General features: G+C 42.2%; 1 protein-coding gene across 1 annotated transcript; it reads right to left on the bottom strand.

Annotated features, from left to right (window-relative positions):
* Positions 1-2,256: 2,256 nt before the first annotated feature.
* tlr18 (toll-like receptor 18) lies at positions 2,257-15,366 on the bottom strand. Its single transcript, XM_021559175.2, has 4 exons — positions 15,138-15,366; positions 4,907-5,908; positions 3,507-4,689; positions 2,257-3,307 (listed from the first exon to the last, which is right to left on the bottom strand). Exons 2-4 carry the CDS (start codon positions 5,899-5,901, stop codon positions 2,819-2,821), a joined length of 2,667 nt encoding a protein of 888 aa, XP_021414850.2. The 5' UTR covers positions 5,902-5,908; positions 15,138-15,366; the 3' UTR covers positions 2,257-2,818.
* Between the last annotated feature and the right edge of the window lie 969 nt (positions 15,367-16,335).

The raw sequence follows: 16,335 nt of genomic DNA, 5'->3' as shown, positions 1-16,335 counted from the left end.
ATTCTTCCCAGAATCGTTATTAAAATCAATCTGAACTTCCTGTGACCCCTGTGGCATTATGTCATGTTTGTTGTCTTGCTGGGCATATAACTACATGCAGATGCTGTTTGTTATATCATGTCTGACATCTGCCAGTTTCTGTGATATAAGTCGGATCTCTTCCTCAAAACACACACACACACACACACACACACACACACACACACACACACACACACACACACACACACACACCAACTAAATGTGAAAATGTAAAAGGGTGTCATCTATTGTTTCACAAAGCAGCCCTTCACACTGATATTGTAACACAGAATTACACTGCATTTTAACACATCCCTATTTCTAAATACCCACTCAACAGTCAAGTATAAAACACACCACTGTTTTATAAGAGTTATTGGCTTAAATTCATTTGCATTAGGCAATATGTTATGATAAGCAATTAACTCATTTGTTATTTACTTAATTAGTAAATACCATTCACATTAACAATAACATTCACATGTACATTAAAGCATGTAAAGAGTATAGAAAAGTAAAACATATTTAGGAAACTATATTTCATTATTATAATGTATTTTGTATATTGTTATATTGTTTTAAATATTTGGATCACATTTTTCTCAAAATTACTGGACATGAATACATTGCATAAGCTACATTTTTCATTCTAAACAACTGTCATTTAACATGCAGTCCCCACTGGTTCCCTCTTTCATATGAGATTTGTGGCTTGCATACCCAGAGCAGATTCTACATGGCATGTGTATGTGGCACCTGCACATAAAATGTAATTTGCTTTGAATGAAAGTGTCTGCTAAATGGCATCCATTTTGTGTTACAGTAATTGTGATCAGTGGCCGAGTGGTGTTGGGAGTGTAACCACGCTGCATGACACCTGTCACCACATCTTCCTGGCACCTTGCTTGTTATCTCAAGTGTGACACGGGAGATCCCATTTGAGCTGTTGAGTTTGTGGTCTTTCAACACCTGTCAGCAGGGCCCTTGGCCTGGGTCGCTTAGAGAGCACATGGGGCAGAGAGCTTACAGTGCCTATAGAAAATGTCTACACCCCCCTTGAATTTCTTCACATTTTATTGTGTTACAAAGGGGATTTCAAATTGATTTAATGGTCTTTTTTTGTCAACGATCTACACAAAATACTCTATCAAAGTTTTTTTTAGCATAACTGAAAAATAAAACGTTCATGCACCTTGATTAGATACGTTTTCACCCCCTGAGTCAATACATGTTGGAAACACCTTTGGCAGTGATTACAGCTGTGAGTCTTCTTGGGTAAGTCTTATACGAGCTTTGCACACCTGTATTGTGCAATATTTCCCCATTATTCTTTTCAAAATTCTTCAAGTTCTGGGAAGGTGTTGGGGATCACGGCTAGAAAGTCATTTTCAAGTCTTGCCCTAGATTTTCAAGCAGATTTAAGTCATCTGTAACTTGGCCACTCAGGAACATTCACTGTCTACTTGGTAAACAACTCCAGTGTAGATTTGGCTTTGTGTTTTAGGTTACTGTCCTGCTTCAAGGTGAACTCCTCTCCTAGTGTCTGGTGTAAAGCAGACTAGCAGGTTTTCCTCTACGATTTTGCCTGTGCTTAGCTCCATCCTGTTTCTTTTTATCCTGAACAATTCACCAGTATTTGCCGATGTCAAGCATACCCATACCATGATGCAGCCACCACCGTGCTTGCAAATAAGGAGGCAGTTACTCAGTGATTTGTTGTGTTGGACTTTCCCCAAAGATAAAGGCTTTGCATTTAGTCCAAAAACTGTATTCCTTTGCCTTGTTTCTTTTTCTTTCAGTATTACTTTAGTGCCTTGTTGCATACATATGCATGTTTTGGGGAAAATATATATTCTGTGTATTTGTATTATTCTTTTTCTCTGTCATTTATTGTGAAGTCACTACAATGTTATTGATCCATCCTCAGTTTTCTCCCATCACAGCCATTGAACTCTGTAGCTGTTTTAAAATCAGCAATGTCCGCATGTTGACATCCCTAAGCAGTTTCCTTCTTATCCTCCAGCTCAGTTCAGAAGGACGACTGTTTCTTTGATGTGTCTGGGTTGTTTGATACATCCTCCACAGCATACTTATTAACTTGGCCATGCTTAAAGATATATTCAATGTCTGATTTGTTATTGTTACCCATCTACCAATCACTGCCCTTCTTTCAAAAGGCTCCTTGGTCCTTGTAGTTGAATCTGTGCTTGAAATTCAAGACTTGACTGAGGGACCTTACAGATGTTGTGTGCGTGTGTGTGTGCGTGTGTGTGTGTGTGTGTGTGTGTGTGTGGGAGACAGAGGAAAGGGTAGTCATTCAGAAATCACATCAACCCCTATTATTTCACAGAAAGTGAGTCCATATAACTTATTATGAGATTTGTTAAGATTATTTTTACTTCTGAACTAAATGCAACGACCATATTTTAGTTATTTAAATTGTGTTCATTTGTAAACATTTGTATAACTTTTTTTCACTTTGACATTGTGGAGTATTTTGTGAAGATCAATGACAAAAAAATTACAATTAAATCTATTTCAATCCCGCTTTGTATCGCAACAAAATGTAAAGAGTTCAAGGGGGAGTAAGCACTGTACATGTCAGAAGGGTGGGTGGCAGACGGATCGTGTTATTCACTGTCATCATTATGAAACACTTGCTAATGCTACAAGCAGCTTGGAAAACACATTATCTGCCACAGCATGGCCAAGAAGTCACTCAAGCTCAGCACTTCAGAGAGAGATTGGTCTTGGGACACTTTGCACATTACAAGCTACATGCTTGGCTTATTTTGTCTCATGCCACGGCTACAGGGATCAGTCTTTGCCCACAAAACTCTGCACTTCTCACTGAAAGATTTTTGATCTCCCGAGGAACTACTTTGTGGAGCTCTGCTTCTCTGTCTAAATTTGGCATAGCTATCGCTGGCTTCTCATCCTCTAGAGGAATCTCTATCACAGGCACAGCGCCAACTGAGGATACACTGCTGCTCCTACCACTAAGAGCCTGCTCTCTAGTCACTGTGGGCTTGCCCAGGCAGCTCCTAAGTTGAGCCCAGAAGAAGGTCTGCTGCTTGGCTTGCTGGGGCCACTCTAGGTATGTTTTGGTGTTCAGCATCTTCTTGAGCTTACAATACTTGCTGGGCAGAGATTCAGGGTCGATGGGTTCTTTAACCACCAGAATAACATCGCTGAAGCTCTTGCCGATGGCTCTTTGCTGGGCAAAGTAGAGCTCGTAGTTGCACCAATCGCTGTTCACAAAGTGGTGTGACAACACAAATATGACCTGGATTTGGAAACAAAAAATTCAGAGGATAGGGTGTATTCATTTAGGCAAATGCACAGTGCAGGAATTAGGATACAAACCTAAACAAAACATACATCTGACATTTTGGGTTGTTCAATTGACCTTTTATATTCAAAAGTCTGTTACTATTTATTTGTTAAAACACCTCTAACTTGTCTTCGTGGGTCCTCAACCTTACCTTTTCGCTGCTCTCAATATTTTCAATGATGTTGTCGATTATCCATTTTCCTGGCATGAAGTCTCTCTCATGGATACAGAGTCGGTAGGGGGGCTTGCTGTTCTCCAAGCAGGGCAACAACTGGTCCCTGACCCAGTCTGCATCTGGTTGGCTATAGGAGATGAATGCATGGTAAGCATAGATTTGTGATTTTCCAGATGTTCCTTCCTGATGAGCCCTGTATTTGGCTCTGAGGATCTGATATGTGGCTTTAATGTACCAGGGAACATTGAATATGTAGCATATAAGCATCAACACTAAAACCACAGCAGCAGTAGTAGCCACACAGATGATGATGACCAGTCTGATATCGCAGGCCACGTGACCCGGGAAGAAATTTGCCACAGCGGTATTGAGCAGGGCCTCTGGATGGTAACACTTGTAGTTCTCTGGCCAGTCAGTGATGGTGACTTTCCCCTTGGAAATGGTGTCCTGGATGAAGGCGTGGAGGTCGCATGTGCAGTGGAATGGGTTGTTCCCTGCTGTCAGTCGAGAAAGCTGGGTCATGTCCTGGAAGGAGCCCATGCTGATGAGCCCAAAGGAGTTCCCATCCAGAGCCAGTGACTGCAAGGAGCGACTTCTCCACCCAGAGGGGATGAACTTGATCTTGTTCCCATTGAGCAGGAGCTCCTTGAGGCTGATGGTTTGTTGGAAGTAGGCCATGTCCAGCTGGTCCAGGTCACAGTACGAGAGGTCCAGGAATTGTACTGTGGTGGGCAGACACTGGAGGGCACCACTTTCGAATCGGTTGTGGTGAGCGATCACCTGGGTGATGTTCTGCATCCAGTTACAGTTGCGACTCTTCTCAGCAGAACCCAACATGTTGTAGCTGACATCCAGGACCTTCAACTGTTTGAACTCCCTGGTCAGGGAGGCTAAGTCCTGAAGGCTGGTCAGTTGGTTGGTGCTGACATTGAAGGAACGAAGAGCTGGCATGGTGCCCCTGTAGTCGCATCTCTGGTTGAAGAGGATGTTGTCCTGCAGGCGGTTGTTTGAGATGTCCAAAACCTCCATGCCTTCCATATTAAGCCAGGCATCGCAAGGCACAGATTTGAAGTTGACATTCTGAATGGACAGCAGTCTGACTTTGTTGAACCATGTGAAGCGCCAGTCGAATCGCAAAATATCTGGATTGCTGATGTGCCTGAGGAGTAATGGAGACAAAACATGTAAGCATGAAAAAAAACGTGGTCAAGATGATAACATAATTGGTACTTTCACACTACATAGATATAGAAACAGATTTCAATTGATGAAAAAATACACTTGTGACTTTGAACCTGTATTTGTTTTTGCATCTTCTGGGTAGAAATGTCTGCATAGTGCTTTTGTAATAGAATAGTAGAATAAGATATGCTTACCACAGATTTAGTCTACTCAGAGCAAGATATTTGATACTGGAGTCCAAGCCATTATCCACAAAGTTGGGCGAGCGAGCAAAGTCAATGTATTGAAGTGTCAGACGTTTAAGGGGGGTGATCTGTAGATTAAACAGAGCCATCCTCATAAGGTTCTCATTGAATTTTCCACGGTGAAAGATGAGCGAATCTACTTTGATGTCTTGCAAGCCTCTGAAAATATCCTCATCTCCCAAGTAATACATGAACTCAAAGAGGTTCCTGAATTGGATGAGACTGAAAGTCTTGTTGGCCAAGTCTCGTAGAATCAAAGGTAGGAAATTCGGCTTCTGATCTATGGCCATGTCAAAACCCATTCTACCTGTCTGGATTACCTTCAGACTACCCGGTTCATAGTAACTGATATTTGATGAAGTTTTAATGGCAAAGTCCTGCAACTGAATGTTCCTCAATGCCTGGAAGTCCCCTTTCCTTAGACCCTTGACCAAGGGGCCGCCCATGGACAGGGCCTTAAGGTGGGTCAATCTGGAGAAAACATCAGCTGACAATGTAGCCTGGGTGTAAAGGTTATTCGACATAAGGAGTTCCCTTAGATTAAAGAGGTCCTGCAAGGCGTTGGCAGGGATTTCCTCTAGGGAGTTGTTAAAGATGTTAAGATGCTCCAGGAGGGGGTTGTTGTGGAAGGCACGGTCCTCAATCACAGAGATGTTGTTGAACTGCAGCTCGAGGACACGAAGATGAGGTAGGCGAGAAAAGTAATTAACATGAATGGTATGAAGTTCATTGTAGGAGAGATCTATCCTTTCAAGCGTGGAAGGGAGGTGCTTCCATGGAACATGATCCAGTCGCTGACCAAGGCAGTTTGCGGAGCGACCAGAGTTGTAGATTTGACAGGGGCCTCTCTTATCATTCGAAGCAGGGGTTGGTGAGGCAAGGATCACAAGAAGTGGTGGACTAAACCACACAAAACCCAGTAGAATCATCGTGTGTATGTACATTTTGGATCTGTAAAGGAATGTAAAAATCTGTCAAGTTTAACAAATGACAAGATTGCATTCTATTGCATTCTCTAGGTCTTTATCATTTGAAGTTTGACTATAGTCTCCTCTTTACGTCCTTCAATCCTCAATTACAACTAATAATAGGGAGGGAGAAAATGGATTTCACTCTGATGTTACCCAGTATTTATGTGTCTGTGCCCAACATGTTGTCATCTATGCATAGTCACATTAATAACTCTACCTACATGTACATACTACCTCAACTAACCGGTGCCCCTGCACATTGCCTCTGTACCGGCACCCCCCTGTATATAGGAGATGGCGTAGCAGTCAGACGTCTTGTCGTGTCGTGTCCCTTGTATATATTGTTTTTAATTTTTATTTTTTTACATATTTTTCTTCGCATATCTTTTAAAACATTTTGCTAAACCTCAACATCTAAATACTCTCCTGCAACCCGCCTCACCCAATGTAGCGCGGATCTGCTTTTTTTTTCAAAAGTATTTTTTCTAAAGTATTTATATTTACTTCGGATCCGGAACCCCCTCAACTGAAGCTAGCCAGCTAACTACCAGCTATCAGTCAGCAAACCATTGCTAGCGGTCATCAGCTAACCGGTCATCAGCTAACCTTTAGCTCGGAAAGCTCTCGCCAGTTCGAACAACGCGACTCTAACCAGAGCATAACGGACCTATTATTTTTATCCCCGGATTCCCACCGCAAACGGAACATTTTTCAGCTGGATCTTCACAACTAGCTAACCGCAACCCCGGATGATTACTCCTGGCTAGCGTTTCCATCCGCTTAGCTTGAAGCTAGCCCGGCCAGAGCTCCTGTGCTACCACCGAAGCATACTCCTGGGCTACAATATCCCGACCCACGACCGGTCTATCGATGTCACCGCATGAAGAGGCATAAAAAGACTCACCCCATCGCGACGTCCCCCAAAGGCTAACTTTCTAGCCCTTGCTATCTGCTTGCTTGCTAATTCGGCCTGCTAACTGCTAGGTTGTTTAGCCCCGGTCCGCTAACTGCTACCTTGTTTAGCCCCGGCCTACTAACTGTTAGCTTGTTAGCACAGGCCTGCTAACTGTCTGAATCGCCGCGTCCCAACCACTCACTGGACCCATATTTACTTTCAATCTCTTTTCGATTTTTAATTCGATTATACCTTCCGGTAACCTGCCTCACCCAATGTGATACGGAATCGCTATTATTTTTAATTTTTAGAACACATTCAAGAACCTCCAGAAGCTAACCAGCTAACTAGCTACAAGCTATTTAGTCATTGTTAGCCACTGCTAGCGGCTTTTACCTTCTGCACAGCCAGCCAGTTTTTTTAACCTGGATAATACTCGCCAGTCTAGCTTCCCTGCCCCATCCACCGCTGCCCCCTGGACACTGATCACTTGGCTACATAGCTGATGCATGCTGGACTGTCCATTAATCACGGTACTCCATTCTGCTTGTTTATGTTTTATCTGTCGGCCCCAGCCGCACTCAGGCTCTGTGTGTAGTTAATCCGACCCTCCCTGCCTAGTCAACGCCATTTTACCTGCTGTTGTTGTGCTAGCTGATTAGCTGTTGTTGTCTCAACTACTGTTTTAGCTAGCTCTCCCAATTCAACACCTGTGATTACTGTATGCCTCGCTGTATGTCTCTCTTAAATGTCAATATGCCTTGTATACTGTTGTTCAGGTTAGTTATCATTGTTTTAGTTTACAATGGAGCCCATAGTTCCACTCTTCATACCCCTGATACCTCCTTTGTCCCACCTCCCACACATGCGGTGACCTCACCCATTACAACCAGCATGTCCAGAGATACAACCGCTCACATCATCACCCAGTGCCTGGGCTTACCTCCGCTGTACCCGCAATATATTCTACCATGCCCAGAAATCTGCTCCTTTTATTCTCTGTCCCCAACGCTCTAGGCGACCAGTTTTGATAGCCTTTAGCCGCACCCTCATACTACTCCTCCTCTGTTCCGCGGGTGATGTGGAGGTAAACCCAGGCCCTGCATGTCCCCAGGCACCCTCATTTGTTGACTTCTGTGATCGAAAAAGCCTTGGTTTGTCAACATCAGAAGCCTCCTCCCTAAGTTTGTTTTACTCACTGCTTTAGCACACTCTGCTAACCCTGATGTCCTTGCCGTGTCTGAATCATGGCTCAGGAAGGCCACCAAAAATTCTGAGATTTCCATACCCAACTATAACATTTTCCGTCAAGATAGAACTGCCAAAGGGGGAAGAGTTGCAGTCTACTGCAGAGATAGCCTGCAAAGTAATGTCATACTTTCCAGGTCCATACCCAAACAGTTCAAACTACTAATTTAAAAAATTACTCTCTCCAGAAATAAGTCTCTCACTGTTGCCGCCTGCTACCGACCCCCCTCAGCTCCCAGCTGTGCCCTGGACACCATTTGTGAATTGATCGCCCCCATCTAGCTTCAGAGTTTGTTCTGTTAGGTGACCTAAACTGGGATATGCTTAACACCCCGGCAGTCCTACAATCTAAGCTAGATGCCCTCAATCTCACACAAATCATCAAGGAACCCACCAGGTACAACCCTAAATCTGTAAACAAGGGCACCCTCATAGACGTCATCCTGACCAACTGGCCCTCCAAGTACACCTCCGCTGTCTTCAACCAGGATCTCAGCGATCACTGCCTCATTGCCTGTATCCGCTACGGAGCCGCAGTCAAACGACCACCCCTCATCACTGTCAAACGCTCCCTAAAACACTTCTGTAAGCAGGCCTTTCTAATCGACTGGCCCGGGTATCCTGGAAGGACATTGACCTCATCCCGTCAGTTGAGGATGCCTGGTCATTCTTTAAAAGTAACTTCCTCACCATTTTAGATAAGCATGCTCCGTTCAAAAATGCAGAACTAAGAACAGATATAGCCCTTGGTTCACTCCAGACCTGACTGCCCTCGACCAGCACAAAAACATCCTGTGGCGGACTGCAATAGCATCGAATAGTCACCGCGATATGCAACTGTTCAGGGAAGTCAGGAACCAATACACGCAGTCAGTCAGGAAAGCTAAGGCCAGCTTCTTCAGGCAGAAATTTGCATCCTGTAGCTCCAACTCCAAAAAGTTCTGGGACACTGTGAAGTCCATGGAGAACAAGAGCACCTCCTCCCAGCTGCCCACTGCACTGAGGCTAGGTAACACGGTCACCACCGATAAATCCATGATTATCGAAAACTTCAACAAGCATTTCTTATCGGCTGGCCATGCCTTCCGCCTGGCTACTCCAACCTCGGCCAACAGCTCCGCCCCCCCCCGCAGCTACTCGCCCTAGCCCCTCCAGGTTCTCCTTTACCCAAATCCAGATAGCAGATGTTCTGAAAGAGCTGCAAAACCTGGACCCGTGCAAATCAGCTGGGCTTGACAATCTGGACCCTCTATTTCTGAAACTATCCGCCGCCATTGTCGCAACCCCTATTACCAGCCTGTTCAACCTCTCTTTCATATCGTCTGAGATCCCCAAGGATTGGAAAGCTGCCGCAGTCATCCCCCTCTTCAAAGGGGGAGACACCCTGGACCCAAACTGTTACAGACCTATATCCATCCTGCCCTGCCTATCTAAGGTCTTCGAAAGCCAAGTCAACAAGCAGGTCACTGACCATCTTGAATCCCACCGTACCTTCTCCGCTGTGCAATCTGGTTTCTGAGCCGGTCACGGGTGCACCTCAGCCACGCTCAAGGTACTAAACGATATCATAACCGCCATCGATAAAAGACAGTACTGTGCAGCCGTCTTCATTGACCTTGCCAAGGCTTTCGACTCTGTCAATCACCATATTCTTATCGGCAGACTCAGTAGCCTCGGTTTTTCTGATGACTGCCTTGCCTGGTTCACCAACTACTTTTCAGACAGAGTTCAGTGTGTCAAATCGGAGGGCATGCTGTCCGGTCCTCTGGCAGTCTCTATGGGGGTGCCACAGGGTTCAATTCTCTGGCCGACTCTTTTCTCTGTATATATCAATGATGTTGCTCTTGCTGCGGGCAATTCCCTGATCCACCTCTACGCAGACGACACCATTCTGTATACTTCTGGCCCTTCCTTGGACACTGTGCTATCTAACCTCCAAACGAGCTTCAATGCCATACAACACTCCTTCCGTGGCCTCCAACTGCTCTTAAACGCTAGTAAAACCAAATGCATGCTTTTCAACCGTTGGCTGCCTGCACCCGCACGCCTGACTAGCATCACCACCCTGGATGGTTCCGACCTTAAATATGTGGACATCTATAAGTACCTAGGTGTCTGGCTAGACTGTAAACTCTCCTTCCAGACTCATATCAAACATCTCCAATCGAAAATCAAATCTAGAGTCGGCTTTCTATTCCGCAACAAAGCCTCCTTCACTCACGCCGCTAAACTTACCCTAGTAAAACTGACTATCCTACCGATCCTCGACTTCGGCGATGTCACCTACAAAATTGCTTCCAACACTCTACTCAGCAAACTGGATGCAGTTTATCACAGTGGCATCCGTTTTGTCACTAAAGCACCTTATACCACCCACCACTGCGACCTGTATGCTCTAGTCGGCTGGCCCTCGCTACATATTCGTCGCCAGACCCACTGGCTCCAGGTCATCTACAAGTCCATGCTAGGTAAAGCTCCGCCTTATCTCAGTTCACTGGTCACGATGGCAACACCCACCCGTAGCACGCGCTCCAGCAGGTGTATCTCACTGATCATCCCTAAAGCCAACACCTCATTTGGCCGCCTTTCGTTCCAGTTCTCTGCTGCCTGTGACTGGAACGAATTGCAAAAATCGCTGAAGTTGGAGACTTTTATCTCCCTCACCAACTTCAAACATCTGCTATCTGAGCAGCTAACTGATCGCTGCAGCTGTACATAGTCTATCGGTAAATAGCCCACCCATTTTTACCTACCTCATCCCCATACTGTTTTTATTTATTTATTTTTCTGCTCTTTTGCACACCAATATCTCTACCTGTACATGACCATCTGATCATTTATCATTCCAGTGTTAATCTGCAAAATTGTAATTATTCGCCTACCTCCTCATGCCTTTTGCACACAATGTATATAGACTCTCCTTTTTTTCTACTGTGTTATTGACTTGTTAATTGTTTACTCCATGTGTAACTCTGTGTTGTCTGTTCACACTGCTATGCTTTATCTTGGCCAGGTCGCAGTTGCAAATGAGAACTTGTTCTCAACTAGCCTACCTGGTTAAATAAAGGTGAAATATATATATATTTTTTTTTATTGTTATTTTTTACTGTTCCTCTTTAATTACTTGTTACTTTTATCTCTTATTCTTGTCCGTATTTTTTTTTAACTGCACTGTCGGTTAGGGGCTCGTAAGTAAACATTTCACTGTAAGGTTGTTGTATTCGGCGCATGTGATAAATAAAATGTGATTTGATTTGATGTTTACATCCATGTTTACCATCACTGTCTTGATTATTACAGGTTGAATATTAACATGCTTGCATGGGAGAATGGTCCAACAGTGTGCATCTTTCAAGTTAGGCTTTAGTGTAGAAGTCAGCAAATTATTAATAATATAGGCAAAAAGCTACCAGATGAAGAATACCAACAACCAATAATTTCCTGCCCATTATGTATAGTTCTCTCTTTGTGGGCAATACAATGAGGAAATGTATGTTAGTTCTGGCATGCACATCACCTGATCTATTGACTTAGTTCAGACTACTGTTGTGGTGTTGGGAAGTGAAATGCTCAAATTTCCATAGCAAAACTAAAAAAGGATATATGCAATTCTAGGGGGCTATTTCCAGGACCCAGATTTAAACCTATTTATGGGCTAAAATGCATGCTCATTGGAGAACCTTTAAAGTACATTTAAAGATACATATTTTAAAAACGTTTAGCTGTACCTGTTAGTGGAGGGGATGCTGGTATCTGTTCAAGACCAGCTGACGTGTTGATATGCCTTACACAAGGGACTGAACTGCTTCATCCCCCTTGACTGAGATGAAAATCCGCTTGCAGACTAATTGTCATGACTGAATGTTTCTACTAACCCTCATAAGACACAGTACTCTGCCCATGGCTGTTAAGTACAGTCCCCCAAGTCCTCATAATCCTTTATTTATACTACAAACCAACGGTAACTCACTGTTTTGGCATTACCTTCACGTGGGAAATATATCAAGTTTTTTTACCACACCACAAATAGTTTTAGTAAAATTGTATCCAGTGAGTGACAAGAAGGGTGTAAACATGTATGTAATGAATAAATATTGACTGGCTTCAGAATTATTGCTTCATTATATTTACACCTGACTTATCAGCCAACACTTTCCTCGCCAATATTTAAGAAAATTGATATCTGATTGTCGTGGATGACATATTCTGACATCTCATCAAAGTGAACCAGTGAACCCTTTGACTGTTGTTCTATAGGCCAATGGATCCCAAACTGTGGGGCGCGCTCTCTAGGGCAAACAAAGTCCGGCTTTAAACTTACTATTGAAAGTTGTAATAGTAGAATGCACAAGGTGCAATTTCAAAATTGGGTAGTGGGTCATCACTTCTGCTTTTAATGTTAGTCGTAGCATACCTTAGAGAGCTATTTACAACTTGTCAGAAATGATCAGATCAGCTAGCTCATGTCAGCTAATGTTTTTTTATGTCGTTTTTGCAGCCCATAAATATTGTTGTCATTTTTTTGTCACTGCAATATAAGATGAATACACATTAGACATGGCAAAATGTATAGAATTGCAAGTAAATTAGCTTTAAAACTGCAAAATGTTACTTGCACCCCATGACAAAATGTGTAGAATTGCAGGAAATTAGCTTTAAACCTGCAAAATTCTATTCACCAACAAGAGGGCTTTGAACAGTTGTGTCATGAACAGTGCTTGTGCCCATAGAAATAGACGTGGCTATTCGTGGGACGTGGGATGTTCCCCAATGCTGGAAGAGGGGCCCCGAGTGAAAAGGTTTGGGAACCCCTGTTATGGCCTACAGTAAGTTTGGTATTCTATCAATGTTTTATGATATTTTGAATAATTCCAACTGATGAAACATGAAACAAAAACATTTTATTTTCAGAAGCCATTGCTTTTCTCAGTAAAGATTCTGGATTTGTTTTATTTTTTATCTGTGGCATATTGCATTTTCTGATAACAAAATGTCTAAGGTATTCCATTAGCCTCCACTTTGTTTACGGTATACATTGGGTGGCATATACTTAGGCTATGGAATGCTTCCTGGAGACTAACCCTTTCAAACTTCAGGTCAGAGTTCTGCTCTCCATATAGAGGTAAATATTTAGGTAATGAATGCCTTCTTTCTGCTGGAGGGGTTAATTTATGATGTTTATAATTCATTGGTCAGTCTGTTAGACTGCTGTCTTTATCTTGATCTTGACCTCTTTTTCTGAGGTGCATCTCCTTCACTGACATTCATATCTGTCAGGGTTCCTTGACTCGTAAATATTTCCTTACTATGTGGGGTTGTTTTGTAATTTAACATAGAGGAAATATGCCCTTCTATGTTTCTATGGGTGTAAAAAAAATAAAAAAATAATCATAGCTTTATTTCACAATGGTACCTACTGTACCAGTAGTTTAGAGGAATCAGTTCTCTAGCCAACACTGATAGTTATTCCTACAAATTAATGAAAAAAATATCAACTATGTCATTAATATTGATTCAGTAAAATGCCTTACATGAATATAACCCCATTACAAAATAATAACCCAATATAATGACCAAAATAAAGCATAGGCCAATCATGAAATGGTTCAATATAAGTATTTACCAATCTTATTGTTATTGTACCAGGAACTCAGGAAAGGTCTTCCTCCTTTAAAATATGCTTAGATTAACAGAGCAGAGTGATTAAATCAATATCAGCCAACTGTAACTGAGTGATTGATTAATGTCCCACGGACCAATGTCAGACCGCATGGTAACTCATAAATATGAAGCAATGAGTGGCTGATGAGAAGGGAAGGATTTTTTTCCTGGAAAGTAGGAGGAGCTTCCTTCTAAAGCTGGTCTCTATTTACTTATTGTTATTGCTTACCACCAGGTCAGAGCAGTCAACCCTGAGCTATGTGCCTCTAACCTACATGTTTAGAGTATTAATAGGCTACATGAACTCTGTTAGTTAGCCTGGTTAGCCATCAACTCACTGGTTGTGTGCTTCTGAATGTCTAATATTGGGATCAGATGACTTGCCTACCCAAATATGTGTGATTTACACTACAAATACAAAAGTTCACTTTTGATTATTATCTACAAATGAGTGACACAGTACCAGCCAAAGGTCTGGACACACCTACTCATTCCAGGGTTTTTCTTTATTTTGTACTATTTTCTACAATGTAGAATAATAGTGAAGACATCAACACTATGAAATAACACATATGGAATCATGTAGTTACCAAAAAAGTGTTAAAACAAATCAAAATATATTTAATATTTGATATTCTTCAAAGTAGCGACCCTTTGTCTTGATGACAGCTTTGCACATTGCTCCCAGGTAATGACTTGCCCCAAAGTATTTTGTCATGGTACTGTCCGTTGTCTGATTGCCTGACACACATAATGTTAACTGACTCTGACTTGAGCTATAGTTTTTACAATTATATTTAATTTTTTTTTTCATACAGGTTAGTCTCATTGACAGAATCTGTTTTTCAAGAGAACTGGTCAAAGGTCTTCAATATAAAGTTGTACCCTGACACATTAACATGAAATACATATGTGATAAAATGTCTCAATTGCACAGACTGCACGAAACGATGGCCCTCACCTGAGTCCTTCAGTTAGTTAGCACAATATTAATGGAGTCAAACGCACCCTCATCCACCTGGCAGATCACTGTTCCTGGACTTGAGGGAAACATTTGACAGAGCAAAGCTCATGATGGTGACTCCTTCTATAATTGCAGTGTGGTTCTATAATTGTGTTTTACAGCCTGTCTAGACATGCTTACTTGAACTTGTTTGATTTCTCAGTCACGTAAACAGTTCAAATTTGCATATCTAGATTTTTTTTCCCTTGATGCCCAACTGCCCAACATCCCTTAGCGCAAAAACAGTTACTGCTAAAATATTTGAGGTAATATGAATCTCAAAAATATCTACATATGTGAAAATGGCTGGTGCTATCACCATCTCCCTAATGTGAATATCTTCATACTGCTAAAATGATCAACATTTTACATTAAGTAGTCAGACAAACTCTCAGAACTCACCTTAAGATGAAATATTAGTGAACCAATTCAGCCCTTCAGTTACCAGTTTTCAACAACACATTAACATGTGTTGTCAGTGACTGACCGTGAAGGAAGAAGACCAGCCCTTTAAGTCTTATTTTCCACATTGCTCTGTATGTAAGCGCTCAGGAATGTGGAATGTGGGGGATAAAGCCATTCCCTTTCCTGCAGGCAGTGCTTGACTTGTTCAGGAGCCTACTGAAGCTGAGTACCGGCACCTCAAATGTTCTACCGTATCTCATAGAATATTAGCTCAAAAGTATTGCAGAGCTCCTGCACCTAAATATAACAGGTACCTGCACCCAAAATGAGTACCGGCACCTATTTCAGTCCAAGTCAAGCATTACTGCCAGGGTTTGCAACCTTTAATTGCATACGATGTCTTTTGAGGTGACGGTGGGGAAAATAAGACGTGGGGCCATCTTGTGCAATAGTACATTGAAATAGTTTTGTCTCTGTTATTATTCCACCCTGGGTATTCTGACACATTGGAGAAAATGCTAAGTCAGATCCTTCAAAGATCATAGCAATTATATTGATTTAGTGAGACGTGTCATTAGATATACTTGTATTGGGGTTGTCTTTGCACCGAGGAAAGCTTGAACCTTATAAAATGGATGATTAATATACTGTTATGTTTGTATGTAGCAGGGGTTTTGATTTTGTTTCGTGTGGCTATCTCTGGCAGTCGATAAGTTAGCCTGTCTGTTATTGAATAAAATTAGTTGTTTCTCTTCTTCATTCCGAATAGGAAACTAACTTCATGGGAAATGGATAGAAACGATCTTAATGGAAAAGAGAGGGGGATGGGGGTTTGTCGTGGGTTGTATTTTGGGAGAAATAAATATGTTCTTCATTATGGTTGCCTCTGTTTGTTGGTGGGTGTTAAAAAGTGAATGACAGCCCATAACAAATGCAAGCTGTCTTGTAAGATCTTGTTATTAATCATAAGTGATCCATCACCATGTCAAGCCAAGTTTCCTTTGGGGGAAAAAGTAGAAAGTGATGGATAGAAAATGAGCTTACAGTGAGTTGGCAAAAATAGTATGTCCTAGAATAGGCATTCACAAGTATAAATAGGGTTCATCACCAGTATAAATAGGGTTCATCACCAGTATAAATATGGTTCACCTGTCTGTTTCATGGTTTAAGTGATGTTTTTATTTTATTTTACTAA

Source organism: Oncorhynchus mykiss, chromosome 2 (assembly GCF_013265735.2).
Source record: "Oncorhynchus mykiss isolate Arlee chromosome 2, USDA_OmykA_1.1, whole genome shotgun sequence".
In the NCBI taxonomy this organism is placed as follows: Eukaryota; Metazoa; Chordata; class Actinopteri; order Salmoniformes; family Salmonidae; genus Oncorhynchus; species Oncorhynchus mykiss.
The sequence above is the reverse complement of the archived record's forward strand: the minus strand, read 5'-3'. Positions and strand labels throughout refer to the sequence as shown.